The sequence below is a fragment of the Chrysemys picta genome, chromosome 12, assembly GCF_011386835.1.
Source record: "Chrysemys picta bellii isolate R12L10 chromosome 12, ASM1138683v2, whole genome shotgun sequence".
Lineage (NCBI taxonomy): Eukaryota > Metazoa > Chordata > Testudines > Emydidae > Chrysemys > Chrysemys picta.
Window position 1 is genome coordinate 9,465,255 of NC_088802.1, and position 23,795 is coordinate 9,489,049.

At 52.8% G+C, this 23,795-nt stretch overlaps 2 protein-coding genes, 1 long non-coding RNA gene and 1 pseudogene across 3 annotated transcripts in view; 3 read left to right on the forward strand and 1 right to left on the reverse strand.

Moving 5' to 3' along the window:
- The window catches only part of LOC122172572 (zinc finger protein 436-like), a 140,244-nt gene that overhangs the window by 19,807 nt on the left and 96,642 nt on the right, over nt 1-23,795 (forward strand). The gene's annotated exons all lie outside the window — the stretch shown is intronic.
- On the reverse strand, nt 885-2,842 carry LOC135974993 (uncharacterized). Its single transcript, XR_010592062.1, has 2 exons — nt 2,736-2,842; nt 885-2,460 (listed from the first exon to the last, which is right to left on the reverse strand). It is a non-coding gene; the product is annotated as an uncharacterized LOC135974993 (long non-coding RNA).
- On the forward strand, nt 2,760-16,941 carry LOC135974972 (uncharacterized). Its single transcript, XM_065564679.1, has 2 exons — nt 2,760-2,882; nt 15,944-16,941. Exon 2 carries the CDS (start codon nt 15,951-15,953, stop codon nt 16,602-16,604), a length of 654 nt encoding a protein of 217 aa, XP_065420751.1. The 5' UTR covers nt 2,760-2,882; nt 15,944-15,950; the 3' UTR covers nt 16,605-16,941.
- On the forward strand, nt 5,766-10,068 carry LOC122172571 (zinc finger protein 501-like; annotated as a pseudogene).

The following is a 23,795-nucleotide window of genomic DNA, read 5'->3' on the forward strand; positions in this document are numbered from 1 at the left end:
TGCGGGAAGAAAGGGAGCATAATAGAGTTATACGTAATATTGTGTGAGTGACCCCAGACCTCATTACACCACTGGGACCGTTTACCTTTCTGGGTTGGTTTTTATTCCACTTTGCGTGGCCCTGAGTGACAATGAAGTCGCCCCAAACCAGGTAGGACAAACTCTTGCTCAGAGACGCACTGTATGTTTGTACAAACGATTCAAAGGTACGTCCACACTGCAATGAAAGACCCCTGACATGGCCAGGCCTGGCTCAGCTGGCGGGGCCACACAGGGCTCAGGTTGTGGGGCTATAAAATTGCAGTGCAGACGTTCGGGTTGGAGCCCCATGGGGGAGGGTCTCAGATCTCAGGCTCCAGCCCAAAACCAAATGTCTACACAGTTCATTTTAGCCCCGCAGCCCAGGCCTGAGTGAGCTAACCCAGGCTCTGACTCAGTGCCACAGGGTTTTTTTATCTCAGTGTAGACGTAACCCAAGCCACATCCCCAGCTGGTGTAAATTGGCCATAACTCCAGTGGAACCCGTGCGGCCAGATCCCAGCTGGTGGGAATCGGAGGGGAGGATCTGGCCCATGGGACTTGCAACACACACACAGTTTGCAGGCAGTCCCCAGCTGGGAGAGGGGATGTGAAAATTCACTCCTGACACAGCCCTGCCAGGGGCAGGGATGAATCAGCCACGCTGAGCTGATCATTCACACTCTAATCCCCAATCAGCGGCTCAGGGCAGAGCCAGCAGGATCAGGTCACCCAGTGGTTTCCCTAGAAATTAAAATTCGGGGATGTGTTCGAATTTACGGGGTGGGGGGGTGGAATCAGGGCTGATGAGGGGTGAGACTGTAAGGGTGAAGGTGGGCTGTATGGCACCATAGTAAAAACTGAACAATGTTTCATGACCATTTTATTAGATTTAACTCATGTTTAAAATCATCACACAAATTAAAGTTGGCTACTCAAGCCTTCTATGAAGCACTACGTCTACATCCTTCTTGGTTTCTTGTTATAATTTTGCACAACTCTGTTAATGAACTTCTTGAATGCAATGTGTTCATCTTTGGTAGCTTCTTGTGTGTCTGGTACTTCCATTCCTTCAATTGATATGCTCATTAGTTCATTCACATGATCAGGCAGAAGGCAACGTCTTTCAGAACACAAAATTCTATTTAATGATGAAAAAGAACGTTCAACCGCAGCTGTTGTGACTGGGAGTAGCAAGAGATGAATTCCTACTTCTTTCATCCCAGGAAACATAGCACAAAGATTGGGTCGAGCCACTAGCGATAATAAAAAAGAAGTTGAAGTCAAATCTTCATTCATTCCTCGTATGATATTCCACTCTGTGTTCAAATTCTCTATTCTGTCCTGATCACATGACAACCCCGTTGCTGGTAGTGCCTCACTCCACTCAACTGTCGTTGTTTTATAGGACAGGCATCTGTAAAACCTACGTAGAGGTTGAGTAGAATCTTAAAAATCTACAACAGCGACTTCTAGAATCAAGTCTGTGTATTTTTTCAGTTGTCTTAAACACTTCTTGTCCTCTTCACTTAAGGATTCAATATAAATGCCTTCATTAGTCAACTTCTGGACTGAAGTCTTTGCTTCTTCCAGTACTTTTTCAATGGATCGCTCTCGGATTGATCCACATATAGCTTCTATTGCTGGACAAAGATCTACTACTGTTGTAGCAGATGCCTGGATGGCATTGTGTAATGACCCAAGTGGTTTCAACAGTAGACTTACAAGAGAGCGAATGGCAATAGTCTTCTCTGAACGTAGTAGCAAAAGTAATCCACCAGCCTCACTACTTAGATCCATCCCAGCTTGGTAGATACTTTCCCAAGCCAGTAATAACGGCTGGAGTAATTTTAAGACCACAGCCAAGGATCGCTCATGAGAAAGCCAGAGGGTTTTCCCAGGTTGGACTAATTTGAACTTCAGTCTCAGTGTATCTTCTATATTTTCCAAGATATTCAGTCTTTTTGGACTCTTGCTGAAAAAAGAATATAATGAAGACGTTACATTTATAACTTTTTAAATGTCTTTTGAAGATTCTGCAGCTCCTACTAATGCTAGTTGGAGTAGATGGCCTCTGCAGTGTGTCTAGGAGAGATTAGGGTTACACTTTTCTCTGAGCAAAGCTTGTACTCCACCATGTCTTCCAGAGAAGTTTGCAGCTCCACCAAAGGCACAAGCAGCCATCTGTTTGGGGTCCAGTTGACAAGCATTTAACTCTTCTAAGATGTGGATTGTAACAGATGCAGCCGATGAGTCTTCTATAACTTGAACATCTGCCATTGCAGCAGCAGTAGATGCATTTCTAGGCTGGGGGCTCTGCCCTGGGAGAGGCTCCTGGGGAGCAGCGGGAAGGGCCCTGCTGGAGATTCCCCTCTCCCGGCTGCAGCCAGGGCTCCGGGCTCCCAGCACCAGCCGCCGGGGCTCGGGGATCTTGTACGGAACCTGGAATCCACCAGCAACAAAGCGTTACGGTAGCGAGGGCAATTCACTTCCGTCCCCAGCTCCCTCCTGGGTCCTAGCGCTAGACCCGTTGCTCTGCAGCCCCTGCCCCTGGGGCAGCCCGGCCCAGCACCCGGCGGGGTTCAGACAACCACACACGTGTAGGGCTGGAGGGGACCTCGACTGAGCATCCCCAGTCCCTAGGAGCCCAGCAGCGAATTGCGCGGGGCCCGGTTTGTGTTACAGTCAGAGCCTGCCCCGGCTCGGCCTCTGTTTACCTTCCCGGGTCAGATCCTCCATTGGGAGCCGGGAGCCCGGGCTGAGCCGCTGCTGCTCCCCGGCGGGGTCCGTGCGGGGAGAGACCGGCACTAACCCCCCTCCCGCCCCGGGCTCTGCCCGCCCCAGCCCCGAGCCGGAGCCTGCAGGTGATGGGGGGACCCGGGGGAAGGGCCGGGGCCGGGCGGGAAAGTGACTCTGCACCAGCGGCCCCAGATCTCGCCGCCCCGGGCAGCTGCTCCCTGGCTGGGAAGCGCCTGGCGGAGGGACCGGAGCTGCGGCCCCAGCAGCGAGTCGCCGCCCGGGCTCTGCCCAGGATCTGCCCCCGGGGCCAGCTGGGGGTTCAGGCGGGGGAGAGCGGCTGGGGGGGGGCATGGGCGGGCCCCAGGGGGTTCCCTGTTGTGTTCCTGGGGCTGGGCTGTCAGGCAAGGGAGGGGTGAGAAATGAGACTGAAATGGGGGGGGGGGTTATTATTGATCTGCAAATGTAACCCCGCTACAAACCTCCGAGCCCCTCCCTCCCCGGAGACAGGCCCCTTCGTGCCCCAGCGGTGGGTGAATCTCCCCAGCGCTGAACTGCTGCTGGGCCCTGTTTGCTCCATCAGAGACACCTGCTCTGAACGGGGGCAGGATCCTGGTCTACTGAACAGCCCGGAGTGTGACCCGCTCCCAGACTGTATCCTAATACAGGGTTTTCAACCTTTTTCTTTCTGAAGCCCCCACAACGTGCTATAAAAGCCCCACGGCCCAGCTGTGCCACAACAACTTCTTTTTCTGCATATAAAAACTGGGGCTGGTGTTAGGGGATAGCAAGCAGGGCAATTGTCCAGGGCTACTGTGAAAACTTAATACAAATAAAATGGAAACCCTTAAAAATAAACATTGATATTATCTATTGACTTAGTTAAAAAGAAATCTTCCAGGCCTATATATAAATATAGCAATACAATCACCACTAGTCTAGTCCCTTTGCTCTCCATTAATAAAATACCGCTCTACAACCGTTCAGATTTTTTCCCCTTTTTTCCACTTGCCAGATTTTAATATAAAATCCTCTCAAATTTTGTTCAATTTCTCTATTTATAGATTAATATATTATCTGCTCATTTATTTCTCTAAATACCCACTACTAAGAAAAATTAATTGACTTCTCCTTTCTAATTAACTTACACATGAATCATTTCCATATTTTCTCTTTCAGTTATCAAATAGTAATATAAAATCTCAAAATTCACTGATGTTTGCACTCTAATTTTTGAATGATGTAAGATTTCCTCAATTTGGGAGGAGAAATATTGCCCTGAGACATTGATTTGATTACAAGAAGAAATGATCAGGTACTCTAAAGACCTCTTGAATTCTAGCAGAGAAAAGCGAAAGGAGAAAGAATGGCTGAAAGTGAAAGCCAGAGAAATACAAATGGAAAATTAGGGTGATTAACTACTGAAAAAACTAACAAGGGAAGCAGCGGATTTTCCATCTCTTAAATTCAGCACTGGATACCTTGGTATATGTGTTTTATTCCAACACAAGGGACTGGGCTCAATGCAGGAGTAACTGGATGAATTGCAGTGGCTTGTACCATACAGGAGGTCAGACTAGGTTTTCTAAATTCAGTGGTCTCTTCCACCTCTGGCCTTAAAAATCCATAACACCACATGGGGATTGGGTGGGTGGGAGATTAAACTCCCCTGCGATAAACTTTCCCCCTGATATCTGCGAATCAAGTTGTTTCCTCCATATTTAATGAGCCTCCCTCAGCTAAGGGACCAGTGTCTCCCAGATACTGATGGGAAAATAGCTGAGGGCTAGATGTACAAAGGAATTTAGGCATTACAAGATCAGCATAGCAGCACCTAACGTTCAGATGCTTTGCCTCTGAGTGGAATTCACAGCCCTGAGTTAGTCTCCCTATATTATACCTGGGCAGAGCTAAAAATTGGATCCACAAAACACAGCATGCTGACTGGGGAGCTGCCTGAGCTAGCCAATAGGAAATGCCGAGGAGAGGGGTGGGTCATACGCCCCTGCCCCTCAAGGGACACAGGCAGCTATCGCTACTTGGTCACTCTCAGCTGTGAACCCTCTCCTGGAGTCAGGTGCACAAGGCTTTGGGGTTTTCCAGGGTACATCTCAGTCTCTCCCATTGAAGCTGTTCCACCATGTAGAAGTGGTTACATATGTGTTGGGTAAGAGAGAGGGAGACTGACTCCAGCCCTGGGGCAGGGCACTCACCTGGGTTTTAGGAGATCCAGGTTTCAGGCCCACTTCTCCAATGTCTATTTAGATCTTTCTGTTTGGGCTGACCCAGCCTGTCTCCTTTGCGTACCTTTTCCTAGCAACATTTATTGTTATCGGTGATTGTAACTGTGTATGAATTTTCATTCTCTGTCTGAAAATGGAGCTCCCCACAGGGGTAGGACTGCCCAATCCCAGTGACTACAACACATCCTGTGGGGGGATGGGAAACCCGTTCAGAGAGGGGATTTTCAGGGGGCTGCTGGTGGGTTTGTGTTAGAAGGGCTAGAGCAAGAAATACACAGGGTGAGGGAGGTGGGGACAGGATGGGACAAGCCTGCTGGGACATCTTCAGTTTGTGGCATAATGTTCAGAACAGGCCCTTTTGGGGGATGGAATAAAAATTCCCCCATTTCTGGAACGGGAAAGAAACCAACAGGGCTGGGAAAATTGACTGGACTTTCAGTGCTGGAGCCTGAACCCACTAGACAGAGGCTGCTGTGAAATACAAAGGGGGCACCCAGGGGTGAGGCCCCCGGGAGAGGCCCGGTCCCCTCACACCCAGCAGCTGGGAATGGGGAGGGGGTTGGGATTCCTGTCCCTGGACCCTGCTGAGGGGCTCCATCTCCTGTATCAGCCTCTGGCTAGCAGGTGTGTGATAAATGGGAAGGCCCCTGCCCTCCTCCATTGGCTGGGGGCGACAAGGGCCTCTCTCTTTCTCCCCTCCTGAAGCCTCCGGGCTGCTCTGAGCAGGGTGGGGGTGGGATTCTATATCTCTGGTGCTTATTGTTTCAGATGCCAGTGACCTTCGAGGAGGTGGCTGTGTATTTCACCGAGGGGCAGGGGGCTCTGCTGGACCCCGCTCAGAGAGCCCTCTACAGGGTCGTCATGCAGGAGAACTATGAGACGGTGACCTCGCTGGGTAAGGGAGTTGTGTTGCCTTGGTTATTGGAAGCCTGGGGTCTGTGATGTGGCCAGTTTGATTCCTACTCAGGTTCTTCTCTGGTCACTTACATTACGTCCACACAGCCTCTGGGAGGTGGGATTCCCAGCTCAGGTAGATTTACATCCACTAGTTCTGCTAGAGCTAGCGCCTAAAAATAGCCACGCAGATAGCGGCTTGGGCTAGCCACCTGAGTACATGCCCAGGGTTAGAGCAGGGTTGTACTCAGGTGGGTAGTCCGAGCCACAGCCCATGCTGCCTTGGCCACACTGCTATTATTTAACGCTCGTGCTTGTCCATCTACCAAGCTGGGGATCACACCTCCCAGCAGCTGTGCAGCCAGACCCTGCGATTTCAGGGGAATGACCCCCCAGGTCCCCACAGCCCGTTTAAAACAGACTTTGATCTCCACTCCCCCAGCCATGGGATAGGAGAGTCAGAAACACAAGGGAGGCCTCATTCATCTCTATCCTGCATCCTTTGAGGTGGCAGAAGCATTGTCTTGTCCTGTCTGTATTCATTCATGTCTCTTCCCCTCCCTTCCTGGGACTAGCTCCATCCATGGGGCAGATGTCACCCACCCACGCTGACTGAGACCTGGCAGGAGCTTCCCGCCCCCGGACTTTACAATCCCCTGGGTGTTTGGAAGGGATCTGGAGGCAGAATCCAATTTCTCCGTTGTGGGTCCCTGGTGCTCTGTGTTGTCTGTTAGAACTAGGTTATTTCTTCCAATCATGGAGGCTTTATGATTTTTTAAATTATATTTTTAAAGCCTCTCTTTCTGGCTTCACCCTGTGGTGCCGTTGTTGTACCTGGTGCAGTACACTGTGAAACTACAGAGGAGCTTCCATGCTTGGAAGATGAGGAGAAATATCCCAGTTCTAATGGATCCAGGCGCACCAGGAACCCACCTCAGAGAAGGAAAAATTACAGAGGGGTTTAGTAAATGTTCCCTTTCTCAGTCTCCCAAGCAGTTATGAGTTTTTCCCCCTCTTTGCTGTTCCCCTTTCGTTCCTTTCTCCCCGGCACAGGGGATGACTCCTGTCTGGATTCGCTCTCTGTGTTCCAGGGGGTGCTGGAATGGTGAATGAGAAGGAGAATCCACAGCGGGAAGGTGGTGAGGACGTGGGTCTGCAGGGAACGGTATTGGGAAGATCCGAGGGGAATTTTTACCAGAATCATAAACCAGGAAAAACGTGCCAAAACCAGCGCAGGTCGGAGAGGCTGCTGGGATACGACCCAGGGAAGAAAACGTGTGAAACCATAAAGCATGGTGGAGATTGTGAGGATCTCAAGGAAACCACAGCCCAGCAGAGAATCCCCACAGAAGAGAGAAAAAACACATGCAGCGAGTGTGGGAAAAGCTTTATGCGGAGATCACATCTTGTTTCCCATCAGAGGATCCACACTGGAGAGAAACCATATAAGTGCCTTGTCTGTGCGAAAGGTTTCAGTCAGACCGCAAACCTTATTTCCCATCAGAGGATCCACACAGGAGAGAAACCCTATAAATGTCTTGATTGTGGGAAAGGTTTCAATCAGGGTTCACATCTTATTAGGCATGAGAGAACCCACACGGGTGAGCAACCTTATAAATGTCTTGACTGTGGGAAAGGTTTCATTCAGAGCTCACATCTTATTAGGCACGAGAGAACCCACACGGGTGAGAAACCGTATAAATGCCTGGAGTGCGGGAAAAGCTTTGTTCTGAGCTCAGATCTTATTTCACATCAGAGTAGCCACATGGGAGAAAAACCCTATAAATGCCTACACTGTGGGGAAAGTTTTGATTGGAACATGCAGCTTGTTAGACATCAGAAGCAGCACACGGGTGAGAAACCCTACAAATGCTTGGATTGCGGGAAAGCATTTAGTGACAGTTCTGCCCTTATTATTCATCAGAGAGTCCACACAGGAGAGAAACCCTATAAATGCCTCGACTGTGGGAGAAGATTCAATCGGAGCGCGCACCTTACTAGACACAAGAGAACCCACACGGGAGATAAACCCTATAAGTGTCCAGACTGTGGGAAAAGCTTCAATCAGAGCGCGTACCTCATTTCACATCAGAGAACTCACACAGGAGAGAAACCCTATAAATGCCTCGAGTGTGGGAAAAGATTCAGCTGGAGTTCCAATCTGATTTCACATCAAAGAACTCACACAGGAGAGAGACCGTATAAGTGCCTGGACTGTGGGAAAAGGTTTATTGACAACTCTGCCCGTATTAAACATCACAAAATCCATACAGGAGAGAAGCCCTATAAATGCCTCGACTGTGGGAAAAGTTTCAGTCGGAGATCAACTCATGTTCGACATCAGAGAATCCACACAGGAGAGAAACCTTGACTGTTGGAGACGCTTCAGCTGGGGTCAGCTTGTATCAGGCATCAGGAAATCCATACAGGGAATAGACCTCTTAAATATCTTTAACTTGGAAAATGTTTCAAGTGGAATTGACATTGGGGACTCCACACAGGAGAGAAATTCTATCAGTTCCATCACTAGGACTGGCTTTAGTTTTTTTTATTTTTTTTAAATCCAATTCCCCTGCAGATGTCTTTGATTTCATTCATGCTAAATCAGACTCATGAGGGCTGGAGATTTAAGTGTCACAGACCTGGAGGAGAAATTCAAATGAATCCCCCACCCTCTGTGATCGTTCTGAGCTTAAATCCCAATGTACACATACTAGTATCTTTCCTACCAACCTCCGATTATTTGCAGACCATAGTTTTGGTTTTCTCCTTTCATTAGGATGATGTTAAAACTTTTGTAACTAATGGGACCATGTAAGAAGGCTCCAAACAGGGCAGGTGTAGAGAGTTCAGAGGAGAACATGGGTAAGTCCGTTCTCCTGATTTTGAATCATCTGAAACAAGCTCTGGGATGTTGATTATTATGAAACCGCGAGTGTCTTATAGTCCACCCTGTATTGTGACCTATTTGGAATCATAGACTATCAAGGTCGGAAGGGACCTCAGGAGGTCATCTAGGCCAACACCCTGCTCAAAGCAGGACCAATCTCAAGACAGATTTTTGCCCCAGATCCCTAAATGGCCTCCTCAAGGATTGACCTCACAACCCTGGGTTTAGCAGGCCAATGCTCAAACCACTGAGCTATTTGCTGAAGGCCATTTGGTCACCTCGTAGGATATTAGTTTTGTTTTACAGGATGTAGTGCAGGTTTATTGGGGATGCCATAAGACAAATGACCACTTGCTAGAACCCTGTCTTATTTTATTGGTACCATTTTATGACCCTTTGCCATGAGATCTTAGTGTTGTTTGAACAATGATTATTATACATCACCATCAGCGCAAACACCGATGGGGGCCAGTGTGAGAGTCGCAGGCTGAGAGGCAGAGACTGAAACAGGGAAGGAAGTTCCTGCTGGATCCCTGCAGTGACGGGAGATACGGTCGGGAGAGAGATAAAGGGCTGGGAAACTGCAGGGTTTTCTCTGGAGAGCCAGACAGCTGAGGCTGAGAATTGTTAACTTGCTGCACTAGAGCCGGAGAGAGACAGGAACTAGCCTGTGATTGCTGGGTGAAACTGTCCCTGAATCCTAAAGGGCTACAAATGACGCTGCTTGTGGAGTTGCTGGGTGCATCAATGATTCCTGGGTGAACAAGGCTGAGCAGAGATAGGAAGGAAACTAGGGAAATCAACAGGCCTGGCCGGCCCTGAGGCCAGCTGACGTCCATCACTGCGACTGGAGGGCAATGAGGAGTCTGTGAACCACGATGGTCACCGCTATCCCCCTCCACAGCATCCTTTATTGGGACGACGGAGACTCTCTCTGTCACACTCACCACATGCACGTCAAGGACGTCCCTGGGGGCTAAACCCCTCAGCCGGGATTGGCGATGCCGCACCGTTCTCCGGCTCCCGTTAACCCGAGCTCCCTGGCTTTCCTGCTCTCACAGCGTTTGCTTCTCTGTGACTGAATCCCGGCGTCTCTAATGGATCCGCTGCCTTTTTCTGCCCACTGTACAACGTTGCTCCGTTGCCGATGCCTGCGGGAGCCGGGAGCAGCACCGGGCTGGGCTGGGGCTGAAATGCTTTGCGCTGAGCTGGGCTCTGGGTGTGGGGAGGAGATTTTAGCTTTTATTTTTGGCTTGGAAAGAATAAAGTCGAATTTAGTTTCTCAAACTCATTTGTCGTGAGTCATGAGTAAAAATGGCCTTTAACGGACTCGGAGTCCACCTGGGAATCTTCTTTGAGGCTTTATTTCCCCAACCCTGAGCACCACAGACGGCACATCCTGGAGCAGCCAACTCTGCGGGCTCTTCGTGGCTAATAGCCATTGATGGACCTATCCTCCGTGAACTTACCTCATTGCTTTTTGAACCCAGTTATAGTTTTGGCCTTCACAGCATCCCCTGGCAATGAGACTAATAAAGAAAAAACAATACCGTCATTATGGGGTTTACATACGACAGCCCTGCATTTGAACTCTGTAGAAGTGCTTTTCCAAATGACAACACTCCCTTTCTTTCTTTGTGTCCAGATTTCCAACAGAGCTTTCTCAATGGTAGCCAATTGTGATGGGCAATTACAACTTACGACCCCCTTACAACTTGCTACCCCCTGGATCGGGAGATGGGGAAAGGTGAGAGCTAGCAGATTGTGACAGGCGTACCTCCGTCCATCACAATTTGCTATGTTGGACCAGAGGCTGGAGAAAGGTAGAATAGCAACTGTGACAGGCAAACAGGCGTCATCACAATTCGCTACCTCTGGGCCAAGGATAGGGAAAGGCGAGAGGTAGCAAACTGTGACACACGACCCCCCACGTGTCACAATTTTCTACCCCCGGACCAGATGAGGAATGGTACAAACTGTGACAGGCAAACCCCCCATCCATCACATTTTGCTACACTTGGACACGGGGGCTGGGGGTGGGAGGAGGTGGTAACACGTTGTCACAGAGCAGCAGAAAAGAACACCCAGTAGATGTCAAAAGCAACAAAGAGTCCTGTGGCACCTTATAGATTAACAGACGTATTGGAGCATAAGCTTTCATGGGTGAATGACCACTTCGTCAGACTCAGACGCAGTAGATGTCAGTAACTGTGACCGGTAGCAAATTGTGATGGTAGCAGTTTGTAAAGTTACGCTGTCCTCCATCTGAGCAACAACTCCCTGGAGACAACAGCTAATGAGCCCCTTCCCCGCACACTCACTTCTCTCCACCCCATCAAGCAGGACCCAGCAGGGGCAGAGTCAGCAATGCCTCCTCTCTGCCCTTTAACCGTAGAAACCTGCAGAGCGAGTCCCACCCACAGCCCATGACACTGAGATCCATGCCCCCTCACTCAGGTTAAACTGTCCCAAGCCCCTGAGCCGCTCGCTGGGGATTTGAGTGTGAATGATCAGCTCAGCCTGGCTGATTCATCCCTGCCCCTGGCGGGGCTGTATCAGGAGTGAATTTTCACATCCCCCCTCCCAGCTGGGGACTGCCTGCAAACTGTGTGTGTGTTGCAGGTCCCATGGGCCAGATCCTCCCCTCTGATTCCCACCAGCTGGGATCTGGCCGCACGGGTTCCACTGGAGTTATGGCCAATTTACACCAGGTGGGGATGTGGCTTGGGTTACGTCTACACTGAGATAAAAAAAACCCTGTGGCATTGAGTCAGAGCCTGGGTTAGCTCACTCAGGCCTGGGCTGCGGGGCTAAAATGAACTGTGTAGACATTTGGTTTTGGGCTGGAGCCTGAGATCTGAGACCCTCCCCCATGGGGCTCCGGCCCCAGCCTGAACGTCTGCACTGCAATTTTATAGCCCCACAACCTGAGCCCTGTGTGGCCCCGCCAGCTGAGCCAGGCCTGCCCATGTCAGGGGTCTTTCATTGCAGTGTGGAGGTACCTTGAATTGTTTGTACAAACATACAGTGCGTCTCTTAGCAAGTTTGTCAGACCTGGTTTGGGGCGACTTCATTGTCAGCCAGGGCCACGCAAAGTGGAATAAAAACCAACCCAGAAAGGTAAACGGCCCCAGTGGTGTAATGAGGTCTGGGGTCACTCACACAATATTACGTATAACTCTATTATGCTCCCTTTCTTCCCGCACCTCAGCTTCACTCTCTGGTGAAAGCCAGGCCAGAGCTCTTTTCACAAGGCAGGACACAGAGTTCAACTTCAGGGCTGTTGTATGTATGTAAAACCCTGTTAAGTAGGTGGTAATATTGCCCAGTCGGCTTGGAAGAGAGTCCCACAGAGTGCCCTGGGAAAACTGACATCTCAGGCACACAGAAATTATTATAAATAGGACAACCCATTGTAGATAGGATTTGGAATACTGTGAATATCATTTAAAGAAAAGCTGTTGGGCAGTAAATCTACAGGCACGCCGTATAGAGACGTCCCCATTTTGTTGCTATTACAGATATTCAAATATAAGGTTCCCACATGATATCGACCTTTCTGATCTTGAGCACGCACATTAAAGCACCGTCCCCTCTGATCATCTCGCAGAGATGATTTCTCAGTCATTGTAGTGTGGCCATTGTATGTGCTGTGTGTGTCTCATTGAGTCATAGACTTTAAGGTCAGAAGGGACCATCATGATCATCTAGTCTGACCTCCCACACATTGGTTCTCTGGACTCAAGTCCCCTGGACCCTTCACAGCTTGAGAAGAACGGCAGCATCTCAACCCTTTCAAAACGCTTCTGAACCCCTTGACACTCTGGGGATCTCCACAGCCAGCAGCATTCCAGCCCGTGGGTTGATAACAGACTGGTCCTCACTGGCTGGTCAAATGGTATCTAAAGTGGTACAGTACAGGTATTAGGTTCAGCATATGAAGCATCTATTCCCTGGATCTCTATAAGACTTTCACTCTAGAACAGGGGTAGGCAAACTATGGCCCGAGGGCCGCATCCGGCTCATCAGACATTTTAATCTGGCCCTCAAGCTCCTGTCGGGGAGCAGGGTCCAGGGCTTGCCTCGCTCTGACGCTCCAGCTGGGGAGCGGGGTCGGGGGCTTGCCCTGCTCTGTGCGTACTGTGGCTCCGCACAGCTCCCAGAAGCAGTGGCATGTCCCCCCTCTGGCTCCTACATATAGGGGCAGTTAAGGGGCTCGGCACGCTGCCCCCACCCCAAGCACCGCCCCCGCAGCTCCCATTGGCCGGGAACCACGGCCAATGGGAGCTGCAGAGACAGCGCCTTTGGACGGGGCAGCGTGCAGAATTGCCTGGCTGTGCCTCTGCGTAAGAGCCGGAGTGGGGACGTGCCGCTGCTTCTGGGAGCTACTTTGAGGTAAGCGCTGCTTGGAGCCTGCACCCCTGACCCCCTCCCATGCCCCAACCCCCTGCCCCCGCCCTGATCCCCCTCCTGCCCTCCAAACCCCTTGGTCCCAGCCCAGAGCACCCTCCTGAACCCCAAACCCGCATCCCCAACCCCACCCCAGAGCCCGCACCCCCAGCCGGAGCCCTCACCCACCCCAACCCCCAATTTCGTGAGCATTCGTGGCCCGCCATACAATTTCCATACCCAGATGTGGCCCTCAGGCCAAAATTTTTGCCCACCACTGTCTTCTCCCCATATGAAGTGGCTATTAACGTACTGGAGGGCTTTGCTAGTAAGCGAAGCTGGAATAGCACTCTGCGCAGGTGCTGGGACTCCACCCCGCAGCAGGGCTGTTTCACCCCTTTATTTAAAACGTTGCCCCATTGATTGATTCAGCTCTGGGATGGTGACTGGGGAGACCAGGGCTGGCATGGGCGATGCGTATAATAGGCTGGGGAAGGCTGTGCCTCCCCAAACAGCCCCGAGCCGCTCCCCCTCCCTGCTGCTAGTTGGCCCTAGCCTAGGCAGGCTGCTCCTCTTCCGGGAAGCCTTCTGAGGTTGGGACTTGGGGTGGCTGGGGCCGCCCAGCGCTCGGGGTGGGGGCGCTGGGCTTCGGCGGGGGAAGGGGGACAGGAGGGGAAGGGCCTCAGGCAGAAGGGGTGGGCCGGGCCGGGGGCTAGCCTCCCCGAACCTGTGATTCACCCACCACCCATGAGGCCTGGGATTGCAAATGCAGTTCTGGTGCCTGCGTATTAAAAAGGCTGTTGAACAAGCAGGCTCCCAGCATGCCCTGTTCTCAGCTCCTCCTCCAGTGAGTTGGGCCTTCCCCCAGATGCCGGATCACATGTAGGTCAGAGAGGGGGCTCGGACATGCACTGGAGGGGCAAGGACACCTGGATCTCAGCACATACACGGAAGGAGATTATGTGGGACTGAGAGGTGCCCCTCTCCTGCACCTTCCCAGTGCCCCGCCTCTCTCCTCCCATTTCCCTCAACCCCATCCCCCTGGCCTTAGCCCCCCAACCTCTGTCCCTTCCCCTACCACTGTACCCCATTTCCCCCTGCCCTCTCTGCAGCCCCAAACCCCTCTCCCCATTTCCTCCCACTCCTTTGCCTCCTTTCCCTCTCCTTGGCCAAAAAGCATTTTATTATCTATTTAAAAAGTCAAATATCCCCAGTGGCTGGTCAGGGCCGGCTCCAGCATTTCTGCCGCCCCAAGCAAAAAAAAAAAAAAAAAAAAAAAGCCGCGATCGGCGGCGGCAGTTCAGCGGCAGGTCCTTCGCTCCTAGAGGGAGTGAGGGACCTGCCGCCCCCGAATTGCCACAGGTGCCGCCCCTCTCCCTTGGCCGCCCCAAGCACCTGCTTGTTAAGCTGGTGCCTGGAGCCAGGTGTAACGACACGAAACACAACCCTCCCATTTTGCTACTGGGTGCGGTTTCTGCCACACAACGTGACAGTTTGTTAACTTGCTACCGCCTGTCCATGGGGTTGCGAATCAGGAGGGATGGGGTATGTGGTCAAAAACAATCCCGATCTGCTTCCTGACCAGAGTGGCCCCTTTCATTGAATTTGTGAAAAGGGAGGTAAGGTTTGGGGGAACGGAGCATGCCCCTGAGCCCAAGTTGAGACCAGAGTGGCCCCTTTCATTTTTTCCACTGGCTTCTCCTTGCTTATTTCCAATGACTTGGCTGCACATGCACCTGTCACTGGTCCAGGGATGGTTGCAAAACGGGAGGGATGGGGTTTGTGGTGGAAAACACTCCCGGTCTGCTTCCTCTGGGGGATGGTCGCAAAACGGGAGGGATGGGATTTGCCCCCCTTAATCCTTTTAACCCCCCCCCCAAAGAGGAGGCAGCAAATCGTAAGTAGAAGTAAGGGCAGAGAGAGGGCAGTGGCTACAACGGGAGCGAGAGCTGTTTGTGCCGCTACACCGGCCCCCTGGGTGCAATGCAGCCCTTCAGGGTATGTCTGCACTGCAATTAAACACCTGTGTCTGGCCTGCCAGGCTGCAGACTAGCAGTGTAGACGTGCAGGCTTGGACTGGAGCCCAGGTGGTGGGACTGTGCCTGGGGGGACAGTCCCAGAGCCTGAGCTCCAGACTGAACCCAGATATCTACATGGCAATTTTTAGCCCCCCAGCCTGAGTCAGACCAGATGCCGCTGTTCCACGGGGCTTTTAGTCCAGTGTCGACGGACCTGAGACTCCCCCATCACTTCGACACACCCTGTCCCTGGGCTCCACCCCAAGGGTGCGCTGCCTCTGGTTCGCAGTGTCGCTCTCTTGGGGCCCGCAGCAGCTGCGAAGTCTGGGACTGACATGCTTTGCACGCCCCATCTAGCACAACAGTGCCCCTGTACCTCACCACCGCCGCAGGGACAGTTCCTGCCTGACAGCTGTTAGTTGGAGAGGGGGTCATGCCCTGGAGCATGAGAGTGTTTAATCTTATCAAACTTAACAAAAAAGAAATTCTTTTCTAATGTCATTCTGGCTCTCCTCATTAGCCATATAAACGTCAGATCCCTTTCTGGGTCTTTCAGGGCTCTCTGCATCAGCAAGATCATGAGGCAGTGAGTTCCACAGGCAACTCCCAGGGTTGTTGTGAAACAGCATTCCCTCTACTCCATTTCATAGGGGCTCCCTGTCGGTTCCATTGCAAATCCCCTTGGCCTTGCGCTGGGGATCCTGGAGGGGAAACTCTTTAAGCCCCTCACCTGCGCTCTCTGCTTTGTTTCCCAGCCTCGTGATGCTGTCCCTGTTCTCCGGCACAGAGAGCGAAAGAGAGAGGCTCGTGCGTGCCAGCCAGTCCCTGCTCGACTCCCTGGAAGGATGCATCTTGGCCACCCACGCTCTGCTCCGCATCCTCAACCAGCACCTTGACACCAGCGTGTCCCTGGAACCGGTGGGGGGCAGCGTCGGCGTGGGGGAGAGCCTGGAGCGCCTGCTGTGGGCGGCGTGGGAGATGCACGCCGCAGCAGAGCAGACGGACAGACATGTGCGGAAGAACACCAGCCGGGACCTGTACGCCCGCATGGCCTCCCCCCACACCTCACTGCAGGAGAAGGGGGCCATCGTCCGGGACTTCCACCAGGCCACCATGGGGATCTTCGGCAGCGTGGGTGGCCCCATGGTGGCCGTGCTACTGCAAAACGCCGGCCTCCCGGAGCGGCTGGAGGTGGCTCTGCGGGAGTTGGAGGCCTCCGGTCCTGCACCTGCCGATGGACGCCCTGCGCCAGAGCAGCGAGGAGATTGCCAGGGCTGTGTCCGCTTGTGCCACCCCTGGTGGCCCAACTGTGGAAACGGCTGCAGAGCCCCCCGAGAATGGCCCCTTCTCTGGGACCGGCGTGGTGCAGAGTCTGGGCGAATACCTGCCCGATGTCGTCACGGGGCGTCGTGCTAGGAACGCCCTGGCAGCGGCCGCTGGGCACCTGGAGGAGGCGCTTCGGGCACTGGCACCGGCCTGCAAGTCTTTCCAGTTGGCGGCTGCCGCGGCTGAGGTCTACATGGCCCTGATCATGGAGCAGCAGTCGGGAACGGGCGAGGGGCCGGGCGAGAATCCTGCCGGTGTCACCCATTGACCCGCACAGGCAGGGCCGTGACAGCGCCCCCTGACCGCAGCTCACACACGGGCAGGCTTTGCCCCGGGCTCTGCGCTGGTTAACGAGCCCGGCAGAGCCCAGCATGTGGGGCTGGCAGCCAGGAACCGCAGCTAATAAAGGGAACTGAGCAAAATGGCAGGCCTGAGTCTTACTGGTTTGTTCCGGCTGGCGTGCTGGCCCAACGGCCTTAGAACCAGACTCCCCTCCCGGCCCTGGGGTAAATCAGGAGTGACTTGGGGAGAGGAGGGACAATGGGGCCAATTCCCCTCTCTGATGTAAATCAGGAGTAACTCCATTGATGTCAAAGGGCCAATTCCCTTTCACTTTAGTGTAAATCAGGAGTAACTCGGGGGCGGGGGGGGGGTCAATAACCTGAACCACAAATGAACTGGTAACGGTTATTTTTCCTGCAATTTTTTGTGTGTGGGGGCGTTTGCTGAAAAAACAAAATAATAAAAAAATTCATTTTCAAAACCCCTTTCTGGTAAAAATAAAAACCCAGGTGGTGGTTTGGGTTGAAAGTTTGTGGTTTGGGTTTTTTAAAAACTTCCTTTTTTAAAAAACAAAACAAAAAAGAATTGAAAACCTTAACCTGATTTTTCTTTGTTACTTCAAAACTGACACATTGGTCCCAGCTTTGGTTCCAGGGTTTTCCCGGGTTTTGCAAACTGCCTCATTTCATGTGCAAACAGGGAGCCCAGATCCCCCGATATCAGGGGCTTTGTCTGGGACCCCCCAGACCGGGCAGGACGCGGGGTGGCCAGGGGTGGGTGTGAGTCAGAGCTCATTCCCCAGCAGGGGCTCTCAGCTCTTGGGGGGGCGGGGGTCAGGTCTGGGCGTTGACCCGGCCCGTGGTACTTTGGGCTGGGCTGGGCCAGAACCCACCCGCCCGCAGGGCCCCAGGGTGCAGCAGGGGGCTCCGGAGTCACACTGCAGTGGAACCAGCAGCAGGGAACAGATGCTGGGGTCAGGGAGCCACAGGTCCAGTGCTCTGGGACAGTCGCTGGGGGGCTGTACAGTGGGCCAGCCCCCCATTAGGGTCTCGCTCTGTCGCCAGGGGAAGCCACTTGGCTTCACCACCTCCTGGGACCCAACCTCGGTGCTTGCAGCCCCCTCCCTCCAGCGACTCTGCCTGAGATGGACTTCTAAGGGAGACGTGTACCCCCAAAGGGGGCACTGCCCCCAGCATCTGCTGGGGCTCCCAGCCGGTGGGGGAAGGGCAGGCGGGTTTGTTAGGTGGCTGCACCCAGCATGACCAGTCCTCAGTCAACCAGAGAGCCGGAAGCTACAGCCTGGGCCATGGGCAGCTCCGGGCACAGCCAAGTATGTCCGCCCTTGGCTCCCGCTCTTCCAGCTGACTTCCTGCAAGGGGTGGGGGGGGTCACCCTGGGTGTTAGTTGCTAGGTCGGCAATGTCCCGGCAGGTTGGCTTTGCCATTGTCTTCATGGACTCGCCAGCGACACGGGCCCCAAATCAAGACATCCAGGATCAGCCGCCCCTGGGTGGTAGCTTGCCTGAGAGAAAACAGCCCTTTCCAGCCCCGAGGGGCCAACGTGGCACATAGGGGAAACTGAGGCACAGACAGTCTTCATACAAAATAATGCAGACACTTCCCACTGTGCTACTCTGTGCAGGTGCAACCTGAGACTCACAGGAAACGCATGTGAGCAGAGCTCCCACGACTGCCAGCTGGCATGGACACAGCCACGGGACTGAGTAACTCCCCCGCCCCCATGTATCTTGGATGTGGGGCAACACGTACACACACACACACACAGAGCAGGGCTCGTCCCCTCCAGCAGACACACATGCACACACACATACAGCACCTCTATGTCCAAAGGGTTCCTATGTGCATCAGATAAGCCCCCAACTCCGCCCTCCCAGAGATTCCCTCATGTGACTGGGGTATGTGCCCCAGCCTAAGTGGTGTCTAATGGTTAGAGCAGTGGGGGCTGGGAGCCAGGACACCTGGGTTCTGTCCTGGCTCTGGAGGGGAGGAGAGTGGGGTCTAGTGGTTAGAGTACGGGACTGTGCACCAGGACTCACTGCAGCCGGAGGGTTTTTGGCAGTTCTGCCAGGCTCATTACACATTTGCGGGCCCATCTTCCAATCCCTGCCCAGCCCACTCGCCCTATTGTGTGGCAATGACGAGGCACCGGGCACCTGATGGTTGCGGGAGGAGAGGGGAGGCCCAGGATCAGGACCCAAGCCCATGTTTCTACCTCTGGCTTGTTGGCTCTGGGCCATGGCCCAGCCTCTCACCTACATTCCCTGCCATTCCCCTGCGCTGGACCCACAGCTTGAAGTCTTGGGATTCCCCAGCCTGGCCCCAGGTGCTCCGTACGCTGGCTGGAGTCACCCTGGGGTAAATCAGGAGTAAAGCCATGGGGACCGATTCCCTTCTCCCTCACCTGGGGGTAAATCATTTCTGTAGTTCTTCTCAGAACCTCCCCAATTGTCCAATGTCCTGTTTGACGTGTGGCTCCCCCCCTCCACCCCAGAGCTGGGCGCAGTTTCCAGTCAGGGTCTCCCCCATGCTGTATCCAGAGGGGACCCCACCTCCCAGCCCCTACTCTCTAATCTCCTGCTTCTCCAGCCCGGGGCCGTGGTCCTCCTCTCACCCAGGGAGCTCTGTATGTTGCACAGCCAAAGGGCAATGAGCGTTCTGCTGCTCAGTGCGGAGAGAGAAGGAAACATTTGAAGCAGAGGCATGAGAGGGTCCAGGACTCCAGTAAAAAGTCAGGAAATGCACTGGCATGTGCCCGTCCAGTTCAGAGCTCGATTGGGTGCTGTCAAGGGCCCTCAGCAAAGAGCCAGTCATGACACATGCCATTTAGCTGAGCCCTGGCGGGATCCTTATCAGGCAGGATAACTAGGGTGATTCTGCAGCTGGGAACAGTGAAGATCCTGCCAATGTCCCGAAAGGCCAGGATGTGACCTCAGATTATCTCAGGAGGACCAGTTTGGATAAGGTATCAGTGAAAACCCTGGAGAGGGGGATGTGCCTGGCCAGAGACTAGAAGTCCAGGTGGTTACTGCAACTCTCTAACCCCTCCCTCCCATTGTTTTCTAGATACATTGTACTTTCAACACTGAAGATGTTGTAGGTTATGGCCAAATCATTTATTGTCCTGGATATTATGCCATGCATTGCTGTGTGTGTGTCTGTGGGGTAGTGCAGACTCCACAACGTTTGCACAGCCTTCTCTACCTTCCCCTCCCCTGCACCAGCCTCTGTTGGGCACAATCCAAAGTGGATGCAGAGCACTGGGGGGAAGGTTTCTGCAAGCTAACTTTGCTGTTTATCCAAGAGTTCAGAGTATGGGCTGTATGACTTGTGCTGAAGCCCATGGTCTATAGCAAGTTCACAAAGAGAAATCAGTGCCCCTCTGTCCATTTCTCCGCAGGCAGGCAGGTGGGGGTGGAGGGGTTCAAACATCGCTTGGATCAATGCTCTCCATCCTAGCTCAGGCTTTGGTTGGTTTCCTTCATTTCCCCCCAGGCCTGGTAGCTTATTCTGGGAAGTTTCTCAGGCAGTATGAATCCTCAATGGCCTTTCGAGGAGAACTGGGAGTGCAAACCTGCTAGGGCCTCCATAATAACCAGGTACCTACCAAATTCAGGGCTCACTTTGACTAATTTAAAAACCCATGTTTCCATCTGAACTGTCATGGTATTGTAACCATGGGGGTCCCGACCAAAATGGGAGAATAGGGGCGTTCAGAGGGGGTGGTAGGGGGGCCGCAGCATTGCCACCCTCATTTGTGTGCTGCCTTCAGACCTGGGCTCCAAGGGAAGCAACCTTTCTGAAGCTAGAGGAGGTTCCCAGATGTGCAGGTGGGTCCCTGCTGTTGGGAGCACCTCAGCTCCTACCATTTTCGGGGCATCCAGAAAAATGGACACCTGAGCCCCAGAAGGAACTGCAAGGGAAGCCCCGAGCCCCAGCTGCAGAGGCCGGGCAGAAGCCTGAGCCCAGGCACCCAGAGCGCCGGCAGGAGTGGGGAGGGGCATGAAAGCTCTGAGCCCAGTGCCCCAGCACTGGCTGCAGCCACAGGAGGCCAGAAGCTCTGAGTCCGGGCACCCAGAGACGGGGAGGCTCTAGCTTTTTTGCCGCCCCAAGCACGGCAGTCAGGCAGCCTTCGGCAGCACTCCTGCGGGAGGTCCCCGGGCCTGCGGATTTGGCAGCATGCCGAATTACCGCCGAAGCCGCGGGACTGGCTGATCTCCCTCAGGCATGCTGCCGAAGGCTGCCTGACTGCAGCCCTCTCAGGGACCGGCAGGGCGCCCCCCATGGCTTGCTGCCCCGGGCACACGCTTGGAGTGCTGGTGCCTGGAGCTGCCGCTGCCCAGAGACGTGACTGGAGCAGAAGCTGACAAGGCCAAAGGCCTGAGCCCAACGCCGGGCTGATACAGCGCACTCACTTCTGCATTGCCTCTGCAGGTGCATCTGATATCCCCACGGAGAGGAAGTCCTGTCCCCAGCCCGGCAGACAAACAGCTAGGAGGCCCCTACTGGGTTCTCTGGCTGGGGGGTCCCAGAGGACAGGGAGATGGGATTTCATGGGGCAGGGCTAATTCGATCTAGCCAAGAAAGCCACAACAAGAACCAACAGCTGTCAGCTGCAGCCAGAGCAATTCAAATAAGAAGCAAGGCACCCATTTTTGACAGTGAGGGAGACTAGCCACTGGAACAAATTCCCCAGGGGAGAGCTGGAGTCTCTGTTTCCTGGTGTCCTACCATCACAACTGGGTGTCATTCTGGAAGGGGCCTTTTAGTGAGTTACAAGCAATTGGGCTTAATAGGGTGCTGAGAGTGTGACATTTCATAGCCCGTGAAATAGAGGCCAGATTAAGAGACTGAATTGTTTCACAACCGATGCCTCTATGAAAACTCAGTGTGGGGTGAGGAACAGACTCTGCTGTTTTACTGGGTGGCCTGGTTGCTCTCCAGAATCAGTAATGAGCAAGTGGGGAGATCCGGGGTGCAGCTCAAACATCCAACCGGGCTGGCCGGGGGCAGGCCTCAGGCCTGCCAGGGAATGGTGAGTGTGGCAATGACTTCACAAAGGCCTCTGGCAGGAACTCAGCCTATTGGGCCAAGATGATGAGGTGGCTGTGACCTCACAGAGCTCCCTTGACAACAGCCAGGCAGGACAGGGATGCGGGGCAGGGGGAACCTCAGAGACCCCTGTAGCCTTGCTGCAGCAAGCCTCCATCTCGCGGTCTCTCCGTGAGGACCAAGAGACGGTTGGTGTTGAGATTCTTTTGGATATTTTTCCATTTCTGTGTGGATTTTTTGGAAAGAAATCGTCATCTGTGTAGAAGGTAAGAAAAAAGATAGGCTCTATGTATGAGATAGGGGACTCTGTCCTAGCAAGTTCTCAGGTAGAGGTAGAGAGGTTCGATATCTCTGTACTGGGCACTGGCACAACGACTCCTGGAATATTGTGTCCATTTCTGGTGTCCACAATTTGAGACAGATGCTGATAAATCAGAGAGGGTTCACAGAAGAGCCACAAGAATGATGAAAGGATTAGAAAACCTGCCCTGTGGTGACAGACAACAGGAGCTCAATCTAAGAGAAGGTTAAGCGGTGAGCCCATGGGAACAAATATTTACTAATGGGCTCTTCACTTTACCAGGTAAAGGTTATGAGCAGACAATGGCTGGAAGTTGAAGCTAGACCAATACACACTGGAAATAAGGCGAGCATTTTTAACATCAGAGTTTGGAGCAATTCACTGAGGGTTGTGCTGGATTTTCCACAACTGGCCTATTTTAAAATCCAGATTGAGTGTTTTACTAAAAAATCTGCTCTAATTCCTATGGGAATTATTTTGAGGGACGTTCTATGGCCGATGTGAAACAGAAATTCAGACCAGTGTGGTTCCTTCTGGGCTTGGAATTTATGAATCTGAGACTTGCTGGGGGCATTTGGAATTTGTCCCTTTTTGCTTCCCTCTTCCTCCTTCCCTCTTGACTCTTCTCTTTTCTCTTCTTTCATTTCTTTCCTCTGCTCTTCTTCCTGGGGAGGGTGGGGCTGTGCTCCAGCTGTCATTGTAGGAGGCCTCACAAAGAGGTGGGGCTGGAATTGTGCGCTGATGGTGATCTCCACCATAGTGATCTCCTGTGGTGACTAGTGCTTTTGCCCGTGTGTTAAGAATGCTCCGCCTCCAGGCCTGAGAGTCTCCACACTGATCGGCCAAGTGTGGGGCTATTGCTGAGTTAATTGGGAGGAGACTCAGGCACTCTTGGCTGAGTGCAGTGAGACCTAAGGCTCAATTCAGTGGCATTTCTTTGTCTGTCGCTAAGGCGATAATTTTTGAAGGCTACATCCAATTGATTCCAAAATTTCAGGGAATTTCTAGGTGGGAAGAAGCTTGTTGATTTTGGTGACAATTGGAAAATAACATCACCAGAAAAGCCTGATTTCCACCTGTGCCCCTTACCTTGGTGTTGTGAACTGAAGGGCATTGTGACTTGAGAGTGAATTCAGCCAGTCAGTGCGAACTCTCCACAGGTGATTTGCATGAGTCAGTAAATGAACCTGCAGGTTTCCGTGGGAGCGATGCCCAAGGCAGGCCTCACTCTTAGGGTTGATGCTCAGGGTTAGTGGAGTGAGTGAGCGACAGGTGGCTGAGTTACCTCTGGGGCCACAGTGGCACTGCTCAGGTTCCTCTGCCTGCTGCACCATCTGGAGCAGGGGAAGGTTTTGTAGATTTGAAACGTAGAAACCAGGACGCGCAGAAGAGGAATGGCTTAGACAATTTGGCAATAAAATGTAGGTTTTGTGGCAATCTCCTGTGCAATTGCTACTGGTTCAGGGATGGAGACAACATTCCTGCTCCTCTTACCACTTCTCAGCAGGGGGTTGGACTAGATGACCTCCTGAGGTTCCTTCCAAGCCTGATCTTCTAAGATTCTATGATTCTTAGTTTGGCCTCCATAAAAGAGACTAACTAGAGTTCCGGACACCTGGATTTTTAAAA

Bases quoted from the DNA above. Each gene is read 5' to 3' on its own strand.
- LOC135974972 (XM_065564679.1), top strand. From the start codon at position 15,951: ATGCTGTCCCTGTTCTCCGGCACAGAGAGCGAAAGAGAGAGGCTCGTG.